This window comes from Branchiostoma floridae, chromosome 2, assembly GCF_000003815.2.
Source record: "Branchiostoma floridae strain S238N-H82 chromosome 2, Bfl_VNyyK, whole genome shotgun sequence".
Taxonomy (NCBI): Eukaryota; Metazoa; Chordata; class Leptocardii; order Amphioxiformes; family Branchiostomatidae; genus Branchiostoma; species Branchiostoma floridae.
The window spans coordinates 17,910,619-17,927,168 of record NC_049980.1 but is presented as its reverse complement, the minus strand read 5'-3'; the positions used below and the strand labels follow the sequence as shown (position 1 = coordinate 17,927,168).

Genomic DNA, 16,550 nt, shown 5'->3' with positions numbered 1-16,550 from the left:
TTTTTGGGGGGGGGGGGGGGGGGGATATGCCGGGAAAGGAAATATGCCGGGAAAGGAATATCCCCCGGAAAGCTTGTACGGGCTAGGCGAAATCGGCTTCCCAGTACCGATTTTCCCAGTACATATTCCCGGTTAAAAATCGCGAATCGACCTACCGCCCCCCCCCCCAAAAAAAATTGCCAAGCTTCCCAGAGAGGCCGGTGAAGGAGGCTATTGATAGACTATGTACAGTCGTGGATGTTTGGTTAAAATTGCAAATCAACAGTTCAGCTTTGGCACATGTCTATGTGATACGAAGAACGGTTACAGTGATTACATCATCATATCTTGTGATTACATGTACGTGTAAGATACCAGTATTATGGGCTCATCAGACTGATGGTGTGTCTCTGAAAGCACCTTTGCTTCAGCGTATTTTAGAGCGGTGCAAAGAAACACCGAAATACGATCGGTTTCAGTATAATTTTCTAAGTCATCAATCGTTCGCGATGAAAGATTTTCCCTCTGATATACTTTGTTGTTTATTTGTGATATTTCATTAACGTCTCTTTAAATGTGGTCAAAGTGAAGGCCTCGAGGAACAACAATTGTGAACCTGACTAGACCACTTATCTCTTCAGGTTTAATCTCCAAGCAGATCTTACGGTGCCATAAGCTAGTATGAAAGCTGGCCAGGGAGTATAGCCGACTAAGGGAGTCAAACGGGAAGTTTGATACTATACATTACGCACCGTGGATCTGGTTGGAGATTATTCAGGTTCTTCTCCAAACAACGAGACTGATCACCTGCTGAGTCGGGCATGTCAATTTCCGCAGGAGAGATGCCATTTTCGTGTCCCGTTAAGTGTGCTATTCCTCAGTAGCCATAGGTGGGTTTATGACAAAGCAACACAATAAGACCGGGTCCGACGTACCCTGGGGGCCAGACAGGACCGGGTAGCTAGCGAGGTTTGTTAGCAAGTTTTGTTTGGGGAGCCAAGGCAGTCAGCCCGACAATCTCACATTAGCACTTCGGGGGAGTTTAAGCCCGAAGGAGTTATAAAGGGTAGGTCCTAGCTGCCCGATCCCGGATGGCCTCCAGGGTAGGTCCGACGTCCATTTATTGGGGGACAGAATACTGGTCCATTCGGACGTATACAAAACTGAGCACTTCAATATGTAGTAAATGGCTTCTTGTGTGGTTTGAGAATTCAAGTTCGTTTACAACACGTTAACCGTCCTTACTAGTATTTTGATTGATTGATTGATTGGTTTGTTCTGGGTCACACATCCTTCACTGCCGAATGGAACAAACCCTTTGTCACATGATTTAATTCAGCAGATGTACATATCATGTATAAATCGGGTCATTCTGCAGAAGCCATATTAACCTTTTTCTATTGTCTTCCGCAGATACATCTATGTTTGAAAAGAACAACGCGGTTCAACAAGCATTCGTATTAGTCACAGACACTGTAAAGGTATAAAGGGTTACAAAATGGCTATGTCGTGGACAAGCGGGCGAATAAAAATGGTCATTGGGATCTTCATAATGTCATTCTGTGGGTTTTTCCTGTTCGCCAGTTATTCATACGGCATAAAGAACAGGAACACCTCCATCAATTTACCAGGGTTTTTAGATAATCACGTCAAGAAACAGAAGATGGTCTCTAATCATGCTGATGCAGAATACCCGAGTGATGAGACTATTCATAGTGAGGTAGAATCACACCTAAAAACCAATGTCCCTAACAGCCTACAGTACGACCGCTCTAAATCAACTAAAACACCTGTCATTGACATTGTTGAAGAAAGGCTTGACGAGAAAGTACCCGGTGAAGACAAAGGCATGGTCACGGAAACAAAAGACCTCCATCTACAGAATATTAAGACAGTCGTGTCCAAGCCGAACGGACGGTCAGATTCCAAAAGTTTACGAAAAAAATCCAACCATTCGCCCATTCAGCGGAGTCGGGCTCCGGAATGGTTTAGCGCAGACGACATTGACAAGATGATTCATCTGGCGACTTGGAACATCTCCCATCTCGAGAACATACCCCATCATCCTAAAGTGGATAAGATCGTTTTCGATAAACACGGCAATTTCGAAATTCAACCCACCACGAACGATCACCTGTCTGTTTGCACCGATCAGTGCGCTGTACTGAAAAGCTACCGAGACATGTTTGAAGTCGTGGCGTACCATCTAGACAGAGTGCTGGGGTGGGACCGTGCCCTCCCGGCGGTGGCACGAGCCTTTACCGGACTGGGTCATCTCGGGCTCCGATACGAGGACGGCCGGGCGAGGCCGCTGATATGGTGGGATCCGGACCTTATTCACGGCGGAGATTTTCAAGAGGACCAGAACTCCTTTGAGCTGGACTGGTCGACATATCAGTCCATCCTGAGGGCTCGGTGCTGGGCTGACGGCAGGAAGCCTCGTCCATGGGACAGGTGTTCCGTGGTGCACCTGGAGTGGGCACGTCTCGCCATGTTTGACTTCCTCCTTCAGGTGAGGCAATATAGAAAGGAAATGATCAGTAAAACATCGGGCAAAGGCGTAACGTTATCTATCACCCCCTTTTTAAGTTTGAGAGTTGTTTCTGTAGCCTGTAGTCAAGTCTATAAACTTCTACAGGTTTAGTTGTTAACGTTAGATATAAAACTTTATTTTGCTATGAATGCATTGATTGCCCACTGATCATCTGTATGGCGTTGATCACATGCGCGTTTCCTTTGGTAAAAGGCATGAAAGTGCTGTGCTAAAGCACCCGATCTATGGTCTAGTATAGCATGCACAGACACGTGCAAAATGCGTGTTCTCGAGCTGGACTGGTGGCTGGTGTATCCGTGTTTGACACCTGTTGACATGTGAGCATATCGCATTGTGCAATACCACTGCGTCTTGCAAGGTGGCATTTTACTTTCATAACAAATGTCAAGTGACTTTCTTGCTCCCTTTCTTTATGACGCACATTCATCATACAAAGAAAAAGTTCGAATTCTGCGCTCAAATATTATTTATTCCTAGACATATAATTGTACAATTACTAGTGAAGGCAGCATCATACATGTTTCAGCCGTTATACATATTCCTTGGAGAGGAGTCGTGATTATTTCTTATTTCCTACTTAGGTCTATGACCGCCTTGACAGGAACTGCTGCGGGTTCAGGCCAACAGAGCAGGACAAGTGTGAGTCGGACGGACGGACCGCAGACTGTGACAACCCGGACGCGCAACTCATGCTGGTACACATCTTCAGCAACAGGAATGACCCGAGTAGACTGGTGTTCCTGGATAACGCAGGTGTTGCAGAACGGCAGGAGGACAACTTGGACTTCCGACTGCTTGCTGGGATCGACGAGTACGTGAAACATCCATAAACAGCGGAGTCATGATAGAGAACAAAAAAATGCTTATGTAAAGTACAACTTCCGCCAAGTCAGTCATACGCAACGTTCGCTAGAATCCAAGAAAGAAATAGCTATCTGTGATAGAGAACAGCACAGTTTACTTTAATAGCACTTGATTTGCAGAGGAGCAATATTTCTCTTTTCTTTCCATTTCTATAGGGTTCCACGGAGAGCCGTGGAGGTGTTGAAGTCTGGACGGTTGGCTGAGCTGCTGCTGCGGTCCTTACAAGTGGACAGGGTTTTCTGGAAAACACAAGACCGAGACAATCTGACCAAATATGTCCACATTCTGCAGAAAAGGGGACAAATTCTTGCAGATTACATAGATGAGCAAGGAATTGCTTTAGTGGATGATTACTGAAGTCGATGTTCATTAGGAAGACAAAAATAAATTATAGTAATTTTAAGGAAATAAATTATAGTAAGAACGAGTTAGAATTAGCATAGCTACAAGAAAAACGCGTTAATTTCCTTACAATAGCTTGAAACTGATCGTAATGCACTGTCTGCTTTATAATATATTAGAATTTAGACTAATGCCCATCATATAATGCGGAATTTTTGCAGTAGAATTTATAATCATAGTTAACGTTGTTTGCTAATGATGTGTACTTACAGATTAAGGTTAGCCTCCTTCACCGGCGTCTCTAGGGCCTTGGCGAAAGTTGTTTTATTTTTTATTTTTATCTGGGAATCGGGACTTGGCAAAAGACTGCGCACTGCATTTGTGCATTTAGGATTCCATCCTGGTTGCCGTAAGACCCAATAACAAAGCTAAAATGACTCGTAGAAGATCGTAACGTTCATGCTACTGACTGTCGCTAGAGAATCCCGGTCGACAGGAGAGAGCCATAAAACATGATACTAATTACAACCCAACATCTTCTTGGAGATTCTTGCCTTGTCACACAGTGTTCTGGATACGAGCACATCAACAATGCAGAGTACCCTGTGTACGAGACTGAACTGTGGTCTCGCACCATAAAAAACAACTGTCAGTGCACCAACGCCCCCTAGTGACGATCCTGGAAAATTATATTTCAAGCAAACACTTGTCGTGAAGTAAAGTGTTTATTTGATTACTATAAGGGTCAGTAAGTTAAGCAATGCATTATATTTCTTTTGTAACAAATGAACTTATTTAAAGTCTAAAAGTAACCAGCGTGATTGATGACTTAAATATGGCATATGACGCAATGTAACATTGCACAACACGCGTAAGGAGTCGATAGGAGACCATTCTAGAAGCCGAGGGAACAAGCATCAGTACGTAGGTGTCCTTGCCAAGTTGTGTACAAGTTGGTTGGAGGTGTATCGTTGAGCATCTCGCTTTGTTTAAGAAGACTGTGCATTGCTAATTTTGTTGACATCAACGTCAAAGAGGTCAGGGAAGAGGAACAGGTAAAGAAGGGCGTATGAGTAGTAAGCTCCAGAGGACGCCGGACGGTGAGTGTCATCATGACGCGCAGATATATCAAGGAGCTTTTAAAAGCTCCTTGGATATATAAAGTATGACGCTATAGTACGTAGATCTTAAACACATATGTTATGTGATTATGACAATAACAACTTACATGAGCGAGTCGAAACGTACGTGAACGTATGTTGTTGACTTGGCCTGGTAGACTGTCACTTGTGCATGGGGAGGGGGGGCATTTACACAACCGACGACACTGGAGAGGACCAAGGAGATATGTTGGAACCTCGACCTTGCTGGCTGAGATACTGACCAAAATTTACTGTTCATTTGGTGAAGATTGATTTTACCAAGTATTGTGTCCTCCATTCGAACTGCTTTCCTTCATCAAATACTAGTAAAGCCCGGAAAAAGAAAACAAAGCCCACCGTGACGTTGTTATGCAAATCGAAACATATTCATTATGGTTGAGACAAGGACTGTTTTCAAATTATTTACCTTTGACATATTACCTAGAATTTCTGTCGCCGCACATACATTCTGATCTGTGTGAGAGGGCTTTTTGTTCAAATAAATATTTATGGTCTTGCAACAAGGAGGGTTGGCGGAAACGGCTGCCCGGTCGGTCGGCGGAAACCGCTGCCCGGTCCGGTCTGGAGGTTGGTTTTGGGAGTTTCGAGTGTACCAAATGTAAACAATATGGCTTGCTGTCGCAACAGTAATTTAGGTGCATTTCTCGTGTAGGCTGACCCTACGTTGAACAGTAGCACTAATATCGTAAACATTACCGTAATTACCGTAATAACGGCGTAATTTCGATCTTATACACATTTACGGTAAACACCAGATTTCGGTGATGCCAGCTCATTAGCGCTTATAAGGTCGATAATGAGCCGCGTGTCCTCACCGTAAGAACTGATTAGCGCCTTGATTTTTTTTTTCGGAAATGTTATCCCAACACTAGTTTTATATTTATATAATCTGAAACAAGAAAATTGTAGGTTGGATTGATTGGAGTGTGTAATTCATCGGAGGTTTTCGGCATTCCATGTGGCGCACATTAGGTCGTTGACCCCGAAATACGCAGCGGTGTAGACACGTGGATATGTATGAGGCGCTTCTAATAGGGGACAGTAGTAAACTTTATCATTACTTGCTCTTCAAAATAGCTTTAGTCAAAGAAGATGTGGGCATTGATCAGAGTATGTGACACTCGTGTTGAACATTAATTGCTAATTAAAAAAAATTCTCGAGCCGACCATGGCCACGTTGTTTATCGTGGTGTTGTAGGATTTTGAGCACCGGTAGAGAAAAGACTTCGTTGCAGCTGTTGTTTTTGGTTTTGGTAGTTTGAAGTCATTGCGTTTTGCGGATCTTGTGCTGTAGGTGTGTTGGTGAGATACTTTTAGTGCTTTGGCCACGAACACGTTAAAATATTAAATCCTTGGTTAAATCTTTATCATTTTCGGGTTTCTTCATTTCCAACATGTGAGAAAATAGTATCGTGATCAATCAAAGATTGCAGTTTCAGGCTGTTTGATTAATAATCAATTATGTTCTCATTAATATTCCGTCTACACGGTATTCAAAAGATAAATATTCTTAATATTACCGACCGCGCTCCACGTGATAGCGCCCTGTAAATACGGCCGTAATACGATCGGATTTACAGCATGTACACGATTACCCTCGTCATAATTTAGATACAGAATACTATCAGCCGTTTTCCAACCAAAACCCCGTCCAAAATTTCGACACGGTTTTGTATAAGTTTATTCTACGATTAGTGTATGTTTAATATTGAGATTACAATGCTTTCTGCTGCAAGAAGGCGCAGCTGCACTAGATACCTTACTCTGTTGTATGCAAGACTCGAAACCCCCAAAACCAACCTCCGGACCGGACTGGGCAGGGGTTTCCGCCGACCGACCGGGCAGCCGTTTCCGCCAACCCCAACAAGGACTGTGATGATGTAACAAGGTATTTGAAAAAAAAATAGGTAGCACTTAATGCATACAACAATGTTATACACTTGCATGTCTTTATGACAAGTTTCTATATGTTTTCAGGTAAGACAAATCAGACATGCTGGTGACTAGGCTGGCAGTCATGCCCCTGGGGCGGCTGGCCACACAGATCCCATCCAGGGTGGCCCAGGCAACCCCCCTCCGGTCAGCAGGGCTCCGATTCGTTACCGGCTCTCCGCTTACCGTACGGTCCCAAAGCATGGCCACTCGGGCACGAGCCTTCAAGTCAAGGGTGGGAGCAAGAGAGGTGGAAGGTACTACATCTGTAGCACGTGGAATGGCAGGTGAGGGGCTTTGACTTCTAATCTTCTTGGGCTTCAGTGTGACCAAGGTTGTTACTTGTTACCATAGAAAGCTGACTGATATTGTGATAAGTATGTGTGTTGTGAGACCGCGTGGCGCAATCGACAGCATGTTTGACTCAGGTGCAGAAGGTCCTGAGTTCAAACCCCGCCGTGTCACTGATCTTGTGCCCTTGGGAAAGGCACTTTACACGACTTTCCTATATAGGCTACAAAAGTCTTCAGCAAATTGAAGTTGGTAGCCTAAAAAACCCCCAAAAGAAACGAAAGTTTCTGTATGTACGTGTATGTGTAATGTTGGTTGTTTTGTTTTTGTAAATGATATACACTATTATTATAGATAACATTGCTTCTTCTAAGTTGTTGTGTTATATTTTGCTTGCTGTTGATTGCATAAAATGTTTAAAAGTTCTTTCTGAAACATTTTTGATCAATCTGGTCAATGCTTCCATATATAGCTGGAATAAGCAAATTAAAGAAATTTTCTGAATTTGCAGCAATTTCCATCGGTCAAGGGGCAGCAGCTGGAGCAGCACTGTTTGGTATTGGTGCCCTGTGTTACTATGGACTGGGTCTGTCCAGCGAACCAGGGGCACTGGAGAAGTCTGTGTAAGTATTGTATTGGTGCCCTGTGTTACTATGGACTGGGTATGTCCAGCGAACCAGGGGCACTGGAGAAGTCTGTGTAAGTATTGTATTGGTGCCCTGTGTTACTATGGACTGGGACTGTCCAGCGAACCAGGGGCACTGGAGAAGTCTGTGTAAGTATTGTATTGGTGCCCTGTGTTACTATGGACTGGGACTGTCCAGCGAACCAGGGGCACTGGAGAAGTCTGTGTAAGTATTGTATTGGTGCCCTGTGTTACTATGGACTGGGACTGTCCAGCGAACCAGGGGCACTGGAGAAGTCTGTGTAAGTATTGTATTGGTGCCCTGTGTTACTATGGACTGGGACTGTCCAGCGAACCAGGGGCACTGGAGAAGTCTGTGTAAGTATTGTATTGGTGCCCTGTGTTACTATGGACTGGGACTGTCCAGCGAACCAGGGGCACTGGAGAAGTCTGTGTAAGTATTGTATTGGTGCCCTGTGTTACTATGGACTGGGACTGTCCAGCGAACCAGGGGCACAGTAAGCCGCACTGGAGAAGTCTGTGTAAGTATTGTATTGGTGTCCAGTGTTACTATGGACTAGGACTGTCCATTTCAAGAAAGGCTAGTTCAAATTACGGGTTGTGTATTCTGTATGTAAACTACTAATTGCAATGATGCCGTTCCACAAATTAATCTTGCCATTTTCTGCAGGATGTGGCAGGACTACGTGAAGGCCAGAATCAGGGACACCTACATGTACTTTGGTGGTGGGATCATTGTGACAGCAGCAACAGCTGCAGCAGTCTTCAGGAGCCCTGCCATGCTCAATCTCGTCGCAAAGAACTCCTGGCTGGTAAACATCTTTTCCAACTGTTGTGCTAGTACTGTGTCTACAATTAGCTCTGTTCTATGTGGAGGAGGGTATTGATTATTGTTTATCTGCAGTGGCATTGTTCATTGTGCAAGTTGTGGTGTATTGGGAAACAAGCACCACCAGTGGGGGTTTAATGGTAAAAATTTTTTGTTGGACCGGTAAAAAAAGTCAGATGATCAGATTTTGGACCGATTAAAAATGAACAGATTATATTGGCAGGCATCTAAAGGGGTACTTATTAGTACAAGAAAATGAGGAGCGAAGTTGAGTAGAGTTTATAGTCATTTCTACCAAATTTTTATAATCAAATGGTTACGGCATTTAAAACATGACATTTTAAAGTTTATCTATTATACATATCCTACTACATACTGTTCCGACATTTTTACTGCAAGGATTCTAGTAATCCAAGTTTGCTACAAAATGGATGACATGAAGTATGGAAGACTGTAAATCAGTATGTGAAAAGAGAAAATTTGCTTTGCTCTTATGATTTTTCAATCCTGACACTCCATGTAGGCCATCGGAGCCACTTTTGCAGCAATTATCGGAACCAACATGATCACCCACTCCATTCCGTACTCTCCTGGCTTCGGTACCAAGCAGCTGGCCTGGCTGACCCATGCAGCAGTGATGGGTGCTGTGGTGGCACCTCTGTGTTTCATCGGAGGACCTATCCTGATGCGGGCAGCATGGTACACAGCTGGGATTGTGGGAGGTAAGCACTAGCAGCCCTACAGGAATCTACATACATACAGATTACAATATTATCATATCAATATCCTTGCGAAGCCAATTGAGGACTGGAAGGACGTGAAGAAGATGGATGCTGATCAAGCCTGCTGGAACAATCTAACTACCTCAGACACAAGGGAACCCACAAGTCTAAGTCAGACCAACTACAGTTGGGGTAGGGATAACTTTGTTGTTAGCTTGAGGTTTCCTTTAATCACTTGTACATTATTTCCTCCAGCAACATGCATACTATGGTTCAGAAGTCTGTCATGTTTGTAGGACCCCCATGATTAGCTTGTACATTGACGCCTACTTGCTGTAGTATTCGATGTACCCCACCCTCCTGCATGCAGCTGCATACCTATGTCTACAGGTGGTGCTATTTTAAGTACATGTGTATGAAAAATTCAAGTTGGGTCCATAAGTCCAAGTTTACAATTGACATTAAGTGTTTGCAGTGCGGTTGAAAAAGTACACATACGCATTTTTTGGATATGTTCAAGGTTTCATGTGTTTGCTCAATATGTTTTAGATATCTAGCTATGTTAAGATTCACGTAACAGAAATATTCTGATACTGCAGTTATGATTAACTAAGTAACATTCACATTGATGTTGAATTTTCCTAAATGTTCGTTGGGTCAGTCAATTACTTTTAGGTTGTTGACAATGGTCAGAGTTTATTTTGGCTACCTGACTATGGCAGTAAACTATCTAGCTATGATTGGTTAAAATACCCTGTGCACATAGATGGATCCAACACTCAGTATGCATTGTCCATTGTTTCATTCATTCTGACCTGAGGGTCAATCACAAAAGGGATTCCAACTTAACTGGCAATGTTTGCTATATTCAACCCAGAAGAAATAATATACACTACATTCACTCACTATACATGTACATGTATTGTGAAGTTTTCATTGAAAGGCAGGTGGATTTAGTAAAATCATGGAGGTTCAATAAGAAGATATTGTCAGTGGAAACATACCATGAAATATCTGTTTTGTGATATTGCAAATTCCAAACCTCCTTGATACTTATCAACTTATATATTTAGATATTAATCTTACTCATCTCTTCTTGCCATTCTCTCCTTAATATCTGCATTTGCACCAAGATGGGAACTTTTCAAAATGTCTAATATAATCTGTTGATTTTTAACACCATAAGTTCCACTTGGATGAAGAAATGAATCAATCTGACCACTAAAAGGGTAATCAGTATCCAACTGTTTGCCCACGCCAAAAAGCCCGTGGTTTGGTTCAATGAAGTACGCATGCCTATCTCCACCTTCAATCTTGTACATAGCCATTGGTCATTGTGTCAACACAAATATAAGGTTAGCAAGCATTCCAGCTTTAGTTTTAGTTATTATATACGGATTGCTTTGATTGTGAGACCACTAAATTGTAGGTGAGTTTAAACGGGCTAATTCTCTTTTTAAGGGTAAGGTGATGTCTAGTAATTGAGCATTGGTATGCTGTATTTGTAATGTAATGGCAACACAATGTAATTACTCAGTAGACAGTAATCTGTGCATGCAAGTGGTATTTCCACAGCTGTATTCTGTGCTTATAGCTATTATACATTATTGTTAGATAAAAAAAATGTTGTGGTCCAGCTTCTTTCCCTCAGAATCTACACTTAACACTAGATATCCACATGGCCCCAAAGTTCTGTAAGCTGATTTCTTGTTCTGACACCTTGTTAACAAACTCTGTACTTAACAAGATGAACCATAAACTGGTCTTGACTGCAGACTGGAACAAAGCTGATGTTGTCAAGATTTCCATATTTGCTACACTATGAAATCTTGTGACATGTGAGAGACAAAATGAAGACATGCCCTATATTTTTGCTGTTTAGTCTTTTGTGACATAACATCTGTATCCCCTAACAATGTATACCTATTTTACTATACTGTCAATTTCCAAGCTGTCAATTTACAGACTAAACATTTAATAACACTTTTAGTTTGTACTGTATAACTACCGTGAAATTCACCATGCGTGTCTCCTGCATAATATACCTGTGTGACAGACAGTATGGCTGAAGATCAGGTGTATTGTATCAAACATTATTGGCAACCCTGACTGGTTTGGTGCAGATTGTGTCTGTTTGTGACAGATGATACTGCTGTGTTGCAGGTCTGTCAGCTGTTGCAGTGTGTGCTCCCAGTGAGAAGTTTCTGAACATGGGCGGACCTTTGGCCATTGGATTGGGTGTTGTCTTCATGGCTTCTATTGGTTAGTATGTTGAACCAGTACTGTGACAAAGCTTGTAAAGATTTTAGGAGTAATTGTCTTTCTGTTGTGCTGGCATACAAGCACCTAATGTTGTTGGTCACAGCACAATCTATCAGATAAATGGTTTGAAATACTCTATCAGACATTAAAGCCTTTTCAAGTACCACTGTACCATACATTTCATTTAAAGGCATACTACGCAGTTTTTTGCGCTCAAATTTGAAATATTCTAGAATTAAGAAATATCAGATTTACTACTACTTTTTGTCACTTTTTGACACTTTTGTGTCATTATTTCACGTTTGCAACGTAAAGGATTAGCCTACAAACATTCCGCTCTAGGCACCCTGTAACCTTGTGTCCCCCCAAGTTAGACCCTCCGGGTCTTGCTTGCCACTGGTAGGTCCCCCGGGGTGGGGTAATCAGTTAGCACATGCATGTCAGACTGCAGATAAAGAACACAATGGAGACCTTCTTTGGAAACACCTATATCTAATCATTCTAAAATAGCATATAATCATGAACTTATTAGTCTATTTCGTAGGATATCAACAAGCTAAGGTCATATTCCCTTCAAAACTGCAAGAAACCTTGTGCAGAAAGCTAGTCTACTGTACTCAGAGGAACTGTCAACTGGCCCCCCACTGGGAAGCCAGGCTGATAAGCAAGAAACAACAACACACAGAGGCAGTAACCAGCCTGTGCCCATCTGTTTCTTGGGAGATCACAATTTTTATACATCATGCTTATGTGGTGCATTGATGTCGCAGCATCTCTCAATGAATATTGGTATGCAATGCTATAGGGTTGATTGAACTAACAATGTAAAGAAAAAGTAGGAAAAGCTACTTTTTGTTTTGTTCAAAAATCCCGTAGTATGCCTTTAAGTCTTAATATGTGACTTGTGAAGTGTGTAAATACAGAGTTTTTTTTTTCCTTTAAGTGAAAATTCATGAAGATGTCACATTTAGACTTACATTGTTGTCCACTGGCTTGTGTCCCTGTGTAGGGAACATGTTCATCCCACCCACCGGAGCCCTGGGGCTGGGTCTGTACTCCATCAGTATGTACGGTGGACTCATCCTGTTTGGAGCCTTCCTGTTGTACGACACTCAGCATATCATCAGGAAAGCAGAAACCTATCCCCTCTACGCTGCTCGCCCATACGACCCCGTCAATGCGTAAGTTCAGCATGACAAAACTATCAGCTGAGAGAAATAGAAGATGGGAACAATAGGGGGATGTCAAGAAAACATCAATTATGCTGTAGTTTTTCAGTACCATGGCAAACCTCCATCTCGTATCAGCCACATGGGAATTACATCATATCTCCTTCACCTGGACTCCGGGAAGAATAGTAACGCATCAGTCACTAATGGAGTGGAGATGCGAAAACCTTACTTTCCATGGTCCACTCCAACTTTGCCATACGGAAACTGGACGGACCAGTATGGAAGATGTATGAAGATTAATTACTGATAATGACTGTTCTTGTCCTGAGAGTTCCTGATAATGACTGCACTCTTATGTTGTTGTTACAGTTCTCTGAGGATCTACATCGACACACTCAACATCTTCATCAGAATTGCCACCCTGCTTGCTGGTGGTGGGAACAAGAGGCGCTGAAACATGGAGGCAGATCGGGATTTGCTGAAATTATCGTGTAGTTATCAGATTTTATCTGTGACTGATCTGCCACTTATTTATGTACAAAATGATTTCCATTAATATGGCATTGATAGCAGGTAATTTGAAGTTAACCAAAAGTTACCATCTCATATTAGATGGGGTCACAATTGAGTAACATTTGCTTTAGTTTATCCACATGACTGGATGTTCAAGGTGGAGATTCCAGCTTTCCCTAGTTGGGGTATGAAATGGTAAATGGTACAATAGAGGGCAACAACATGTATGCAGAATAAGTGTGTGCTCTTCGCTTAAGTCTGTATGTCACAAATAATTTGAAATATCTAGTATCCAGCGCATGATACTCAGATACATGTACTGTGATCTGAATGTTACAAAGTGATTAAAGACAAAATGATTAGATATTTTTGTCCAATTTCTTATTATGACCCCTTTTTAAAGTTAAAACTTTGTTGTTTCCTCTACTAATGTAGATTTGTGCCAGAGCATCTACTGAAAAGCCAAGTCTAGAGGGCTTTCATACAATTGTACTCAGCAGTCACAATGTTACTGTAAATGTATTTAAGTTTGCGGGGATTTAATTTCGCGGTAGCGGGAAAAAGGACTTTTCGCAGTGGATTTAAGTTCGCGGTAACACCATAGACTGCGATCTAATTTCATAATAGAAAAATGTTCGCGGTGGTTTTAAATTCGCGGTGAAGTGGTCACCGCAAAAACCGCGAACATTTCTGCATTTACAGTATTTAACAATCCAAAGCGCCATATGGTATAATGAAGTGCCAAGTACCATTAGTTGAATTCCTCCCAATAAAAGTCATGCTGAAAAGGACATTAATACACTGGCGATAAGGTGCAAGTTCATGGTGTTCTGTGGAAATAACTTCTTATGCAAGAGTTAATATAATAAATGGCTTTGTCTTTACTTCGTAATAACAGTATTTGCACTAAATACTTAACGTAATGGCACGTAGTGTATGTAGTTAGTTAATTCCACCTCTGGTTTTAACAGGGAGAACATAAATGGTGCAAGCCGCCAGTTCCCATTAAGGTTATGCGCATGTATTTTGTAACAACTAGTACTGATTTCGGCTTGCTCAGCCACCATACTCATGATACTGACCTCGTTGCTAGATACGCCACCTGGTAACGTGCATTAAAACTGCAACTAAAAGTTCCTCTGTCTCACTCAAATATTTGCAGGAATTTCGGCTGAGTCAGTGACATAGGTAGTTTCACGGATTAGAATAATCAGGAGACGATCATTCTCCTACACAGAGCCGCATCCGGCGACATTCAGTCCTCCAGGGCCCGTCGGAGTTTGATGACGCGGGTATACGTAAGTCCGGATCCTCTTTTCAGTCTCTGTGTAGGAGAATGGGCACGACAATATCAATACACACCCACCCCCAGCATCCACACATCCTCCGCGGTAAAAACAGAGGGCGTAGTGCTTAGATTTGTGCAAGTTACAGCACTTTCACCGGAAGGGATTCGAATCCATGTCTAATATTTATAGACGTTATGGCGATGTAAATATTATGTAAGACTGACATAGCCATCTGTTGCTCTCGAACTTGGAAAACAGACGTACCAACGGACGGCCACACTTGTACTACAAAATCAGACCGCTTATTTTTAATTCATTTCTCACATTTCAATTGCATATATGGGCCAACTTCAAAACTTATCGGAACGTCATATTGATTACAGACATTGAGAAACGTCCGAACTGAGTTGCCGGGTTTCTTGGCCTTCCTTCCGGGCAAAGATTTCTGAAGGGGGGCTACTGACGTTCACTTCAACGACTTAACAAGTTCGGTGAAATTCTTTTCCGCAACGTTACAACTTCTTAGGTAACAGCAGTGACATATTTGTTCTGCCAATGGTTCTGCTAATTTCATGGCTGACTGAAGAAATTTCGGCAGTCATTGTGCGAATTTGTATCCAGAGATGCTTCTTTGTTCGTTGGCCACACATCAGTGGTACACAAGTGGAAAGAATACAACGGGACCGCAAATTCAAACACAATATCTGTTACATTTACTTCACCCATTCCATTTGGTAAGATATAGAACTGCGCACCTAGCACCTTTCTTTCGTTCGCAAAATCTTAAGATCTGAGTCATACCGGATTTCCGATCACTAGGCAACAAACAAATCCAGTGAAAAATATTTGACTTCAATTGGAGTTGGATCGTATCAGCATCGCCTCTAGCGTTATAGTCCGACGCTTTCATGTGGAGTCTATTTTTATATCTCTACATGAGCAGCGTTATATATTCAGCACTTCGTTCTTTTGTAGCATCATTACACCTATGGTCTCTTGAAGACCTTTAATAGCATTAATAGGTTAGCTGTTTAATCCCAAATGCACCATGTCATCAAGTTAGCTGTTTGATCCTAAATGCACAATGTCAGTTTTCAAATGTCCAGAGACTGCATTATAACGGTTTTGTGACGTTAAACTAAGTAATTGTGTACATGTGTTCTCGATCAGGTTACACCTGGACATTGGACTAGGACATTGTCAACCTAACTTATGTCAATCAACACTCAATTCTGGCCCCTTTTCTAATGTAATTTTGGACTAATTGTCCAACTTTTACAGATGAATTTATACCTGAGGACGTTTGTATTGCCACAAATTAGGGAGGCTGTTTTGACCCCTTGCACAAATAACGGAGAGGAAAATGAGCTTGTATAGCCAGATGACCATAATGGATTTACCAAGAGTTCAGAACAACCGACTTAATTACTGTACTTTGTTCTTCAGCTTTCTGCGCACTTTAGCCGCCATGGTGAGAGTGCTGACTACACAACATAAAAGGACGACAGTGGCCTGCACCGTGATTGACGTGACCGACGGACGAGACAGCAGAAAGTGGCGACCGGATTGAAGGTCACGAAAAACAGTCTCAAACTGTATGATGGCCATTGTTGCCATGGCAACGTGGAAGAGCTGGTGTCCGTGACCAACGATGTCGAACATGCCCGGCTGAAACCTATGAGGTACGTTGGACGTGTAGAAAAAGACGCCTGTCATGAAGAAGGCGGTGTGAGCCACGTGCATCCATGACACCGTGTCCATACTGTTGCGGGCGTGGTCCATCATGACGCGGTGCAGGACGGGAGACATGGACAGAACATACATGCTGCCAATGGCGCTTATCTGCAGTACCCAGCGCATGGGTGGATAGGGTCGGTTGAACCTGACCTTCCCGTACGAACAACAGATACACGTGTAACAACCGCTCACTACCAACAGGTGGGAAGAAGACAGGTTTAAACACACGCGAAAACCACGGATCACTGCAAATGG

General features: G+C 42.5%; 3 protein-coding genes across 8 annotated transcripts in view; 2 read left to right on the top strand and 1 right to left on the bottom strand.

The window, feature by feature from the left end:
* Positions 1–424: 424 nt before the first annotated feature.
* On the top strand, positions 425–4,361 carry LOC118410508 (Golgi-associated kinase 1A-like). Its single transcript, XM_035812256.1, has 4 exons — positions 425–869; positions 1,393–2,491; positions 3,115–3,344; positions 3,553–4,361. Exons 2-4 carry the CDS (start codon positions 1,478–1,480, stop codon positions 3,752–3,754), a joined length of 1,446 nt encoding a protein of 481 aa, XP_035668149.1. The 5' UTR covers positions 425–869; positions 1,393–1,477; the 3' UTR covers positions 3,755–4,361.
* Positions 4,362–4,461: 100 nt separating this feature from the next.
* LOC118410510 (growth hormone-inducible transmembrane protein-like) lies at positions 4,462–13,633 on the top strand. Of its 6 annotated transcripts, none has more exons than XM_035812262.1 (8): positions 4,462–4,483; positions 6,880–7,121; positions 7,637–7,748; positions 8,442–8,583; positions 9,124–9,322; positions 11,486–11,584; positions 12,594–12,765; positions 13,126–13,633. In XM_035812262.1, the coding sequence occupies exons 2-8, from the start codon at positions 6,896–6,898 to the stop codon at positions 13,208–13,210; spliced, it is 1,035 nt and encodes a 344-aa protein (XP_035668155.1). In that variant the 5' UTR covers positions 4,462–4,483; positions 6,880–6,895; the 3' UTR covers positions 13,211–13,633. The 6 variants fall into 6 exon arrangements, with proteins under 6 accessions (XP_035668155.1, XP_035668153.1, XP_035668154.1 ...); XM_035812260.1 differs by lacking the exon at positions 4,462–4,483 and adding an exon at positions 4,503–4,663; XM_035812261.1 differs by lacking the exon at positions 4,462–4,483 and adding an exon at positions 4,513–4,659.
* LOC118410511 (membrane progestin receptor beta-like) overlaps positions 13,275–16,550 on the bottom strand; it is a gene marked incomplete in the record, with an annotated part of 14,487 nt that continues 11,211 nt past the window's right edge. Inside the window, 2 exon segments of the mRNA XM_035812266.1 lie at positions 13,275–16,349; positions 16,351–16,550. Of these exon segments, the coding sequence (XP_035668159.1) occupies positions 15,984–16,349; positions 16,351–16,550 (566 nt within the window).

What these genes read in the sequence shown, in the direction of transcription:
- LOC118410510 (XM_035812262.1), top strand. Translation starts at nt 6,896, where the DNA reads ATGCTGGTGACTAGGCTGGCAGTCATGCCCCTGGGGCGGCTGGCCACA. An exon ending in TGTAGCACGTGGAATGGCAG is followed by an intron (nt 7,122 to 7,636) that starts GTGAGGGGCTTT and finishes CTGAATTTGCAG; the next exon opens with CAATTTCCATCGGTCAAGGG. An exon ending in CACAGCTGGGATTGTGGGAG is followed by an intron (nt 9,323 to 11,485) that starts GTAAGCACTAGC and finishes GCTGTGTTGCAG; the next exon opens with GTCTGTCAGCTGTTGCAGTG.
- LOC118410508 (XM_035812256.1), top strand. Translation starts at nt 1,478, where the DNA reads ATGGCTATGTCGTGGACAAGCGGGCGAATAAAAATGGTCATTGGGATC. An exon ending in TGTTTGACTTCCTCCTTCAG is followed by an intron (nt 2,492 to 3,114) that starts GTGAGGCAATAT and finishes TTTCCTACTTAG; the next exon opens with GTCTATGACCGCCTTGACAG. An exon ending in CTGCTTGCTGGGATCGACGA is followed by an intron (nt 3,345 to 3,552) that starts GTACGTGAAACA and finishes CCATTTCTATAG; the next exon opens with GGTTCCACGGAGAGCCGTGG.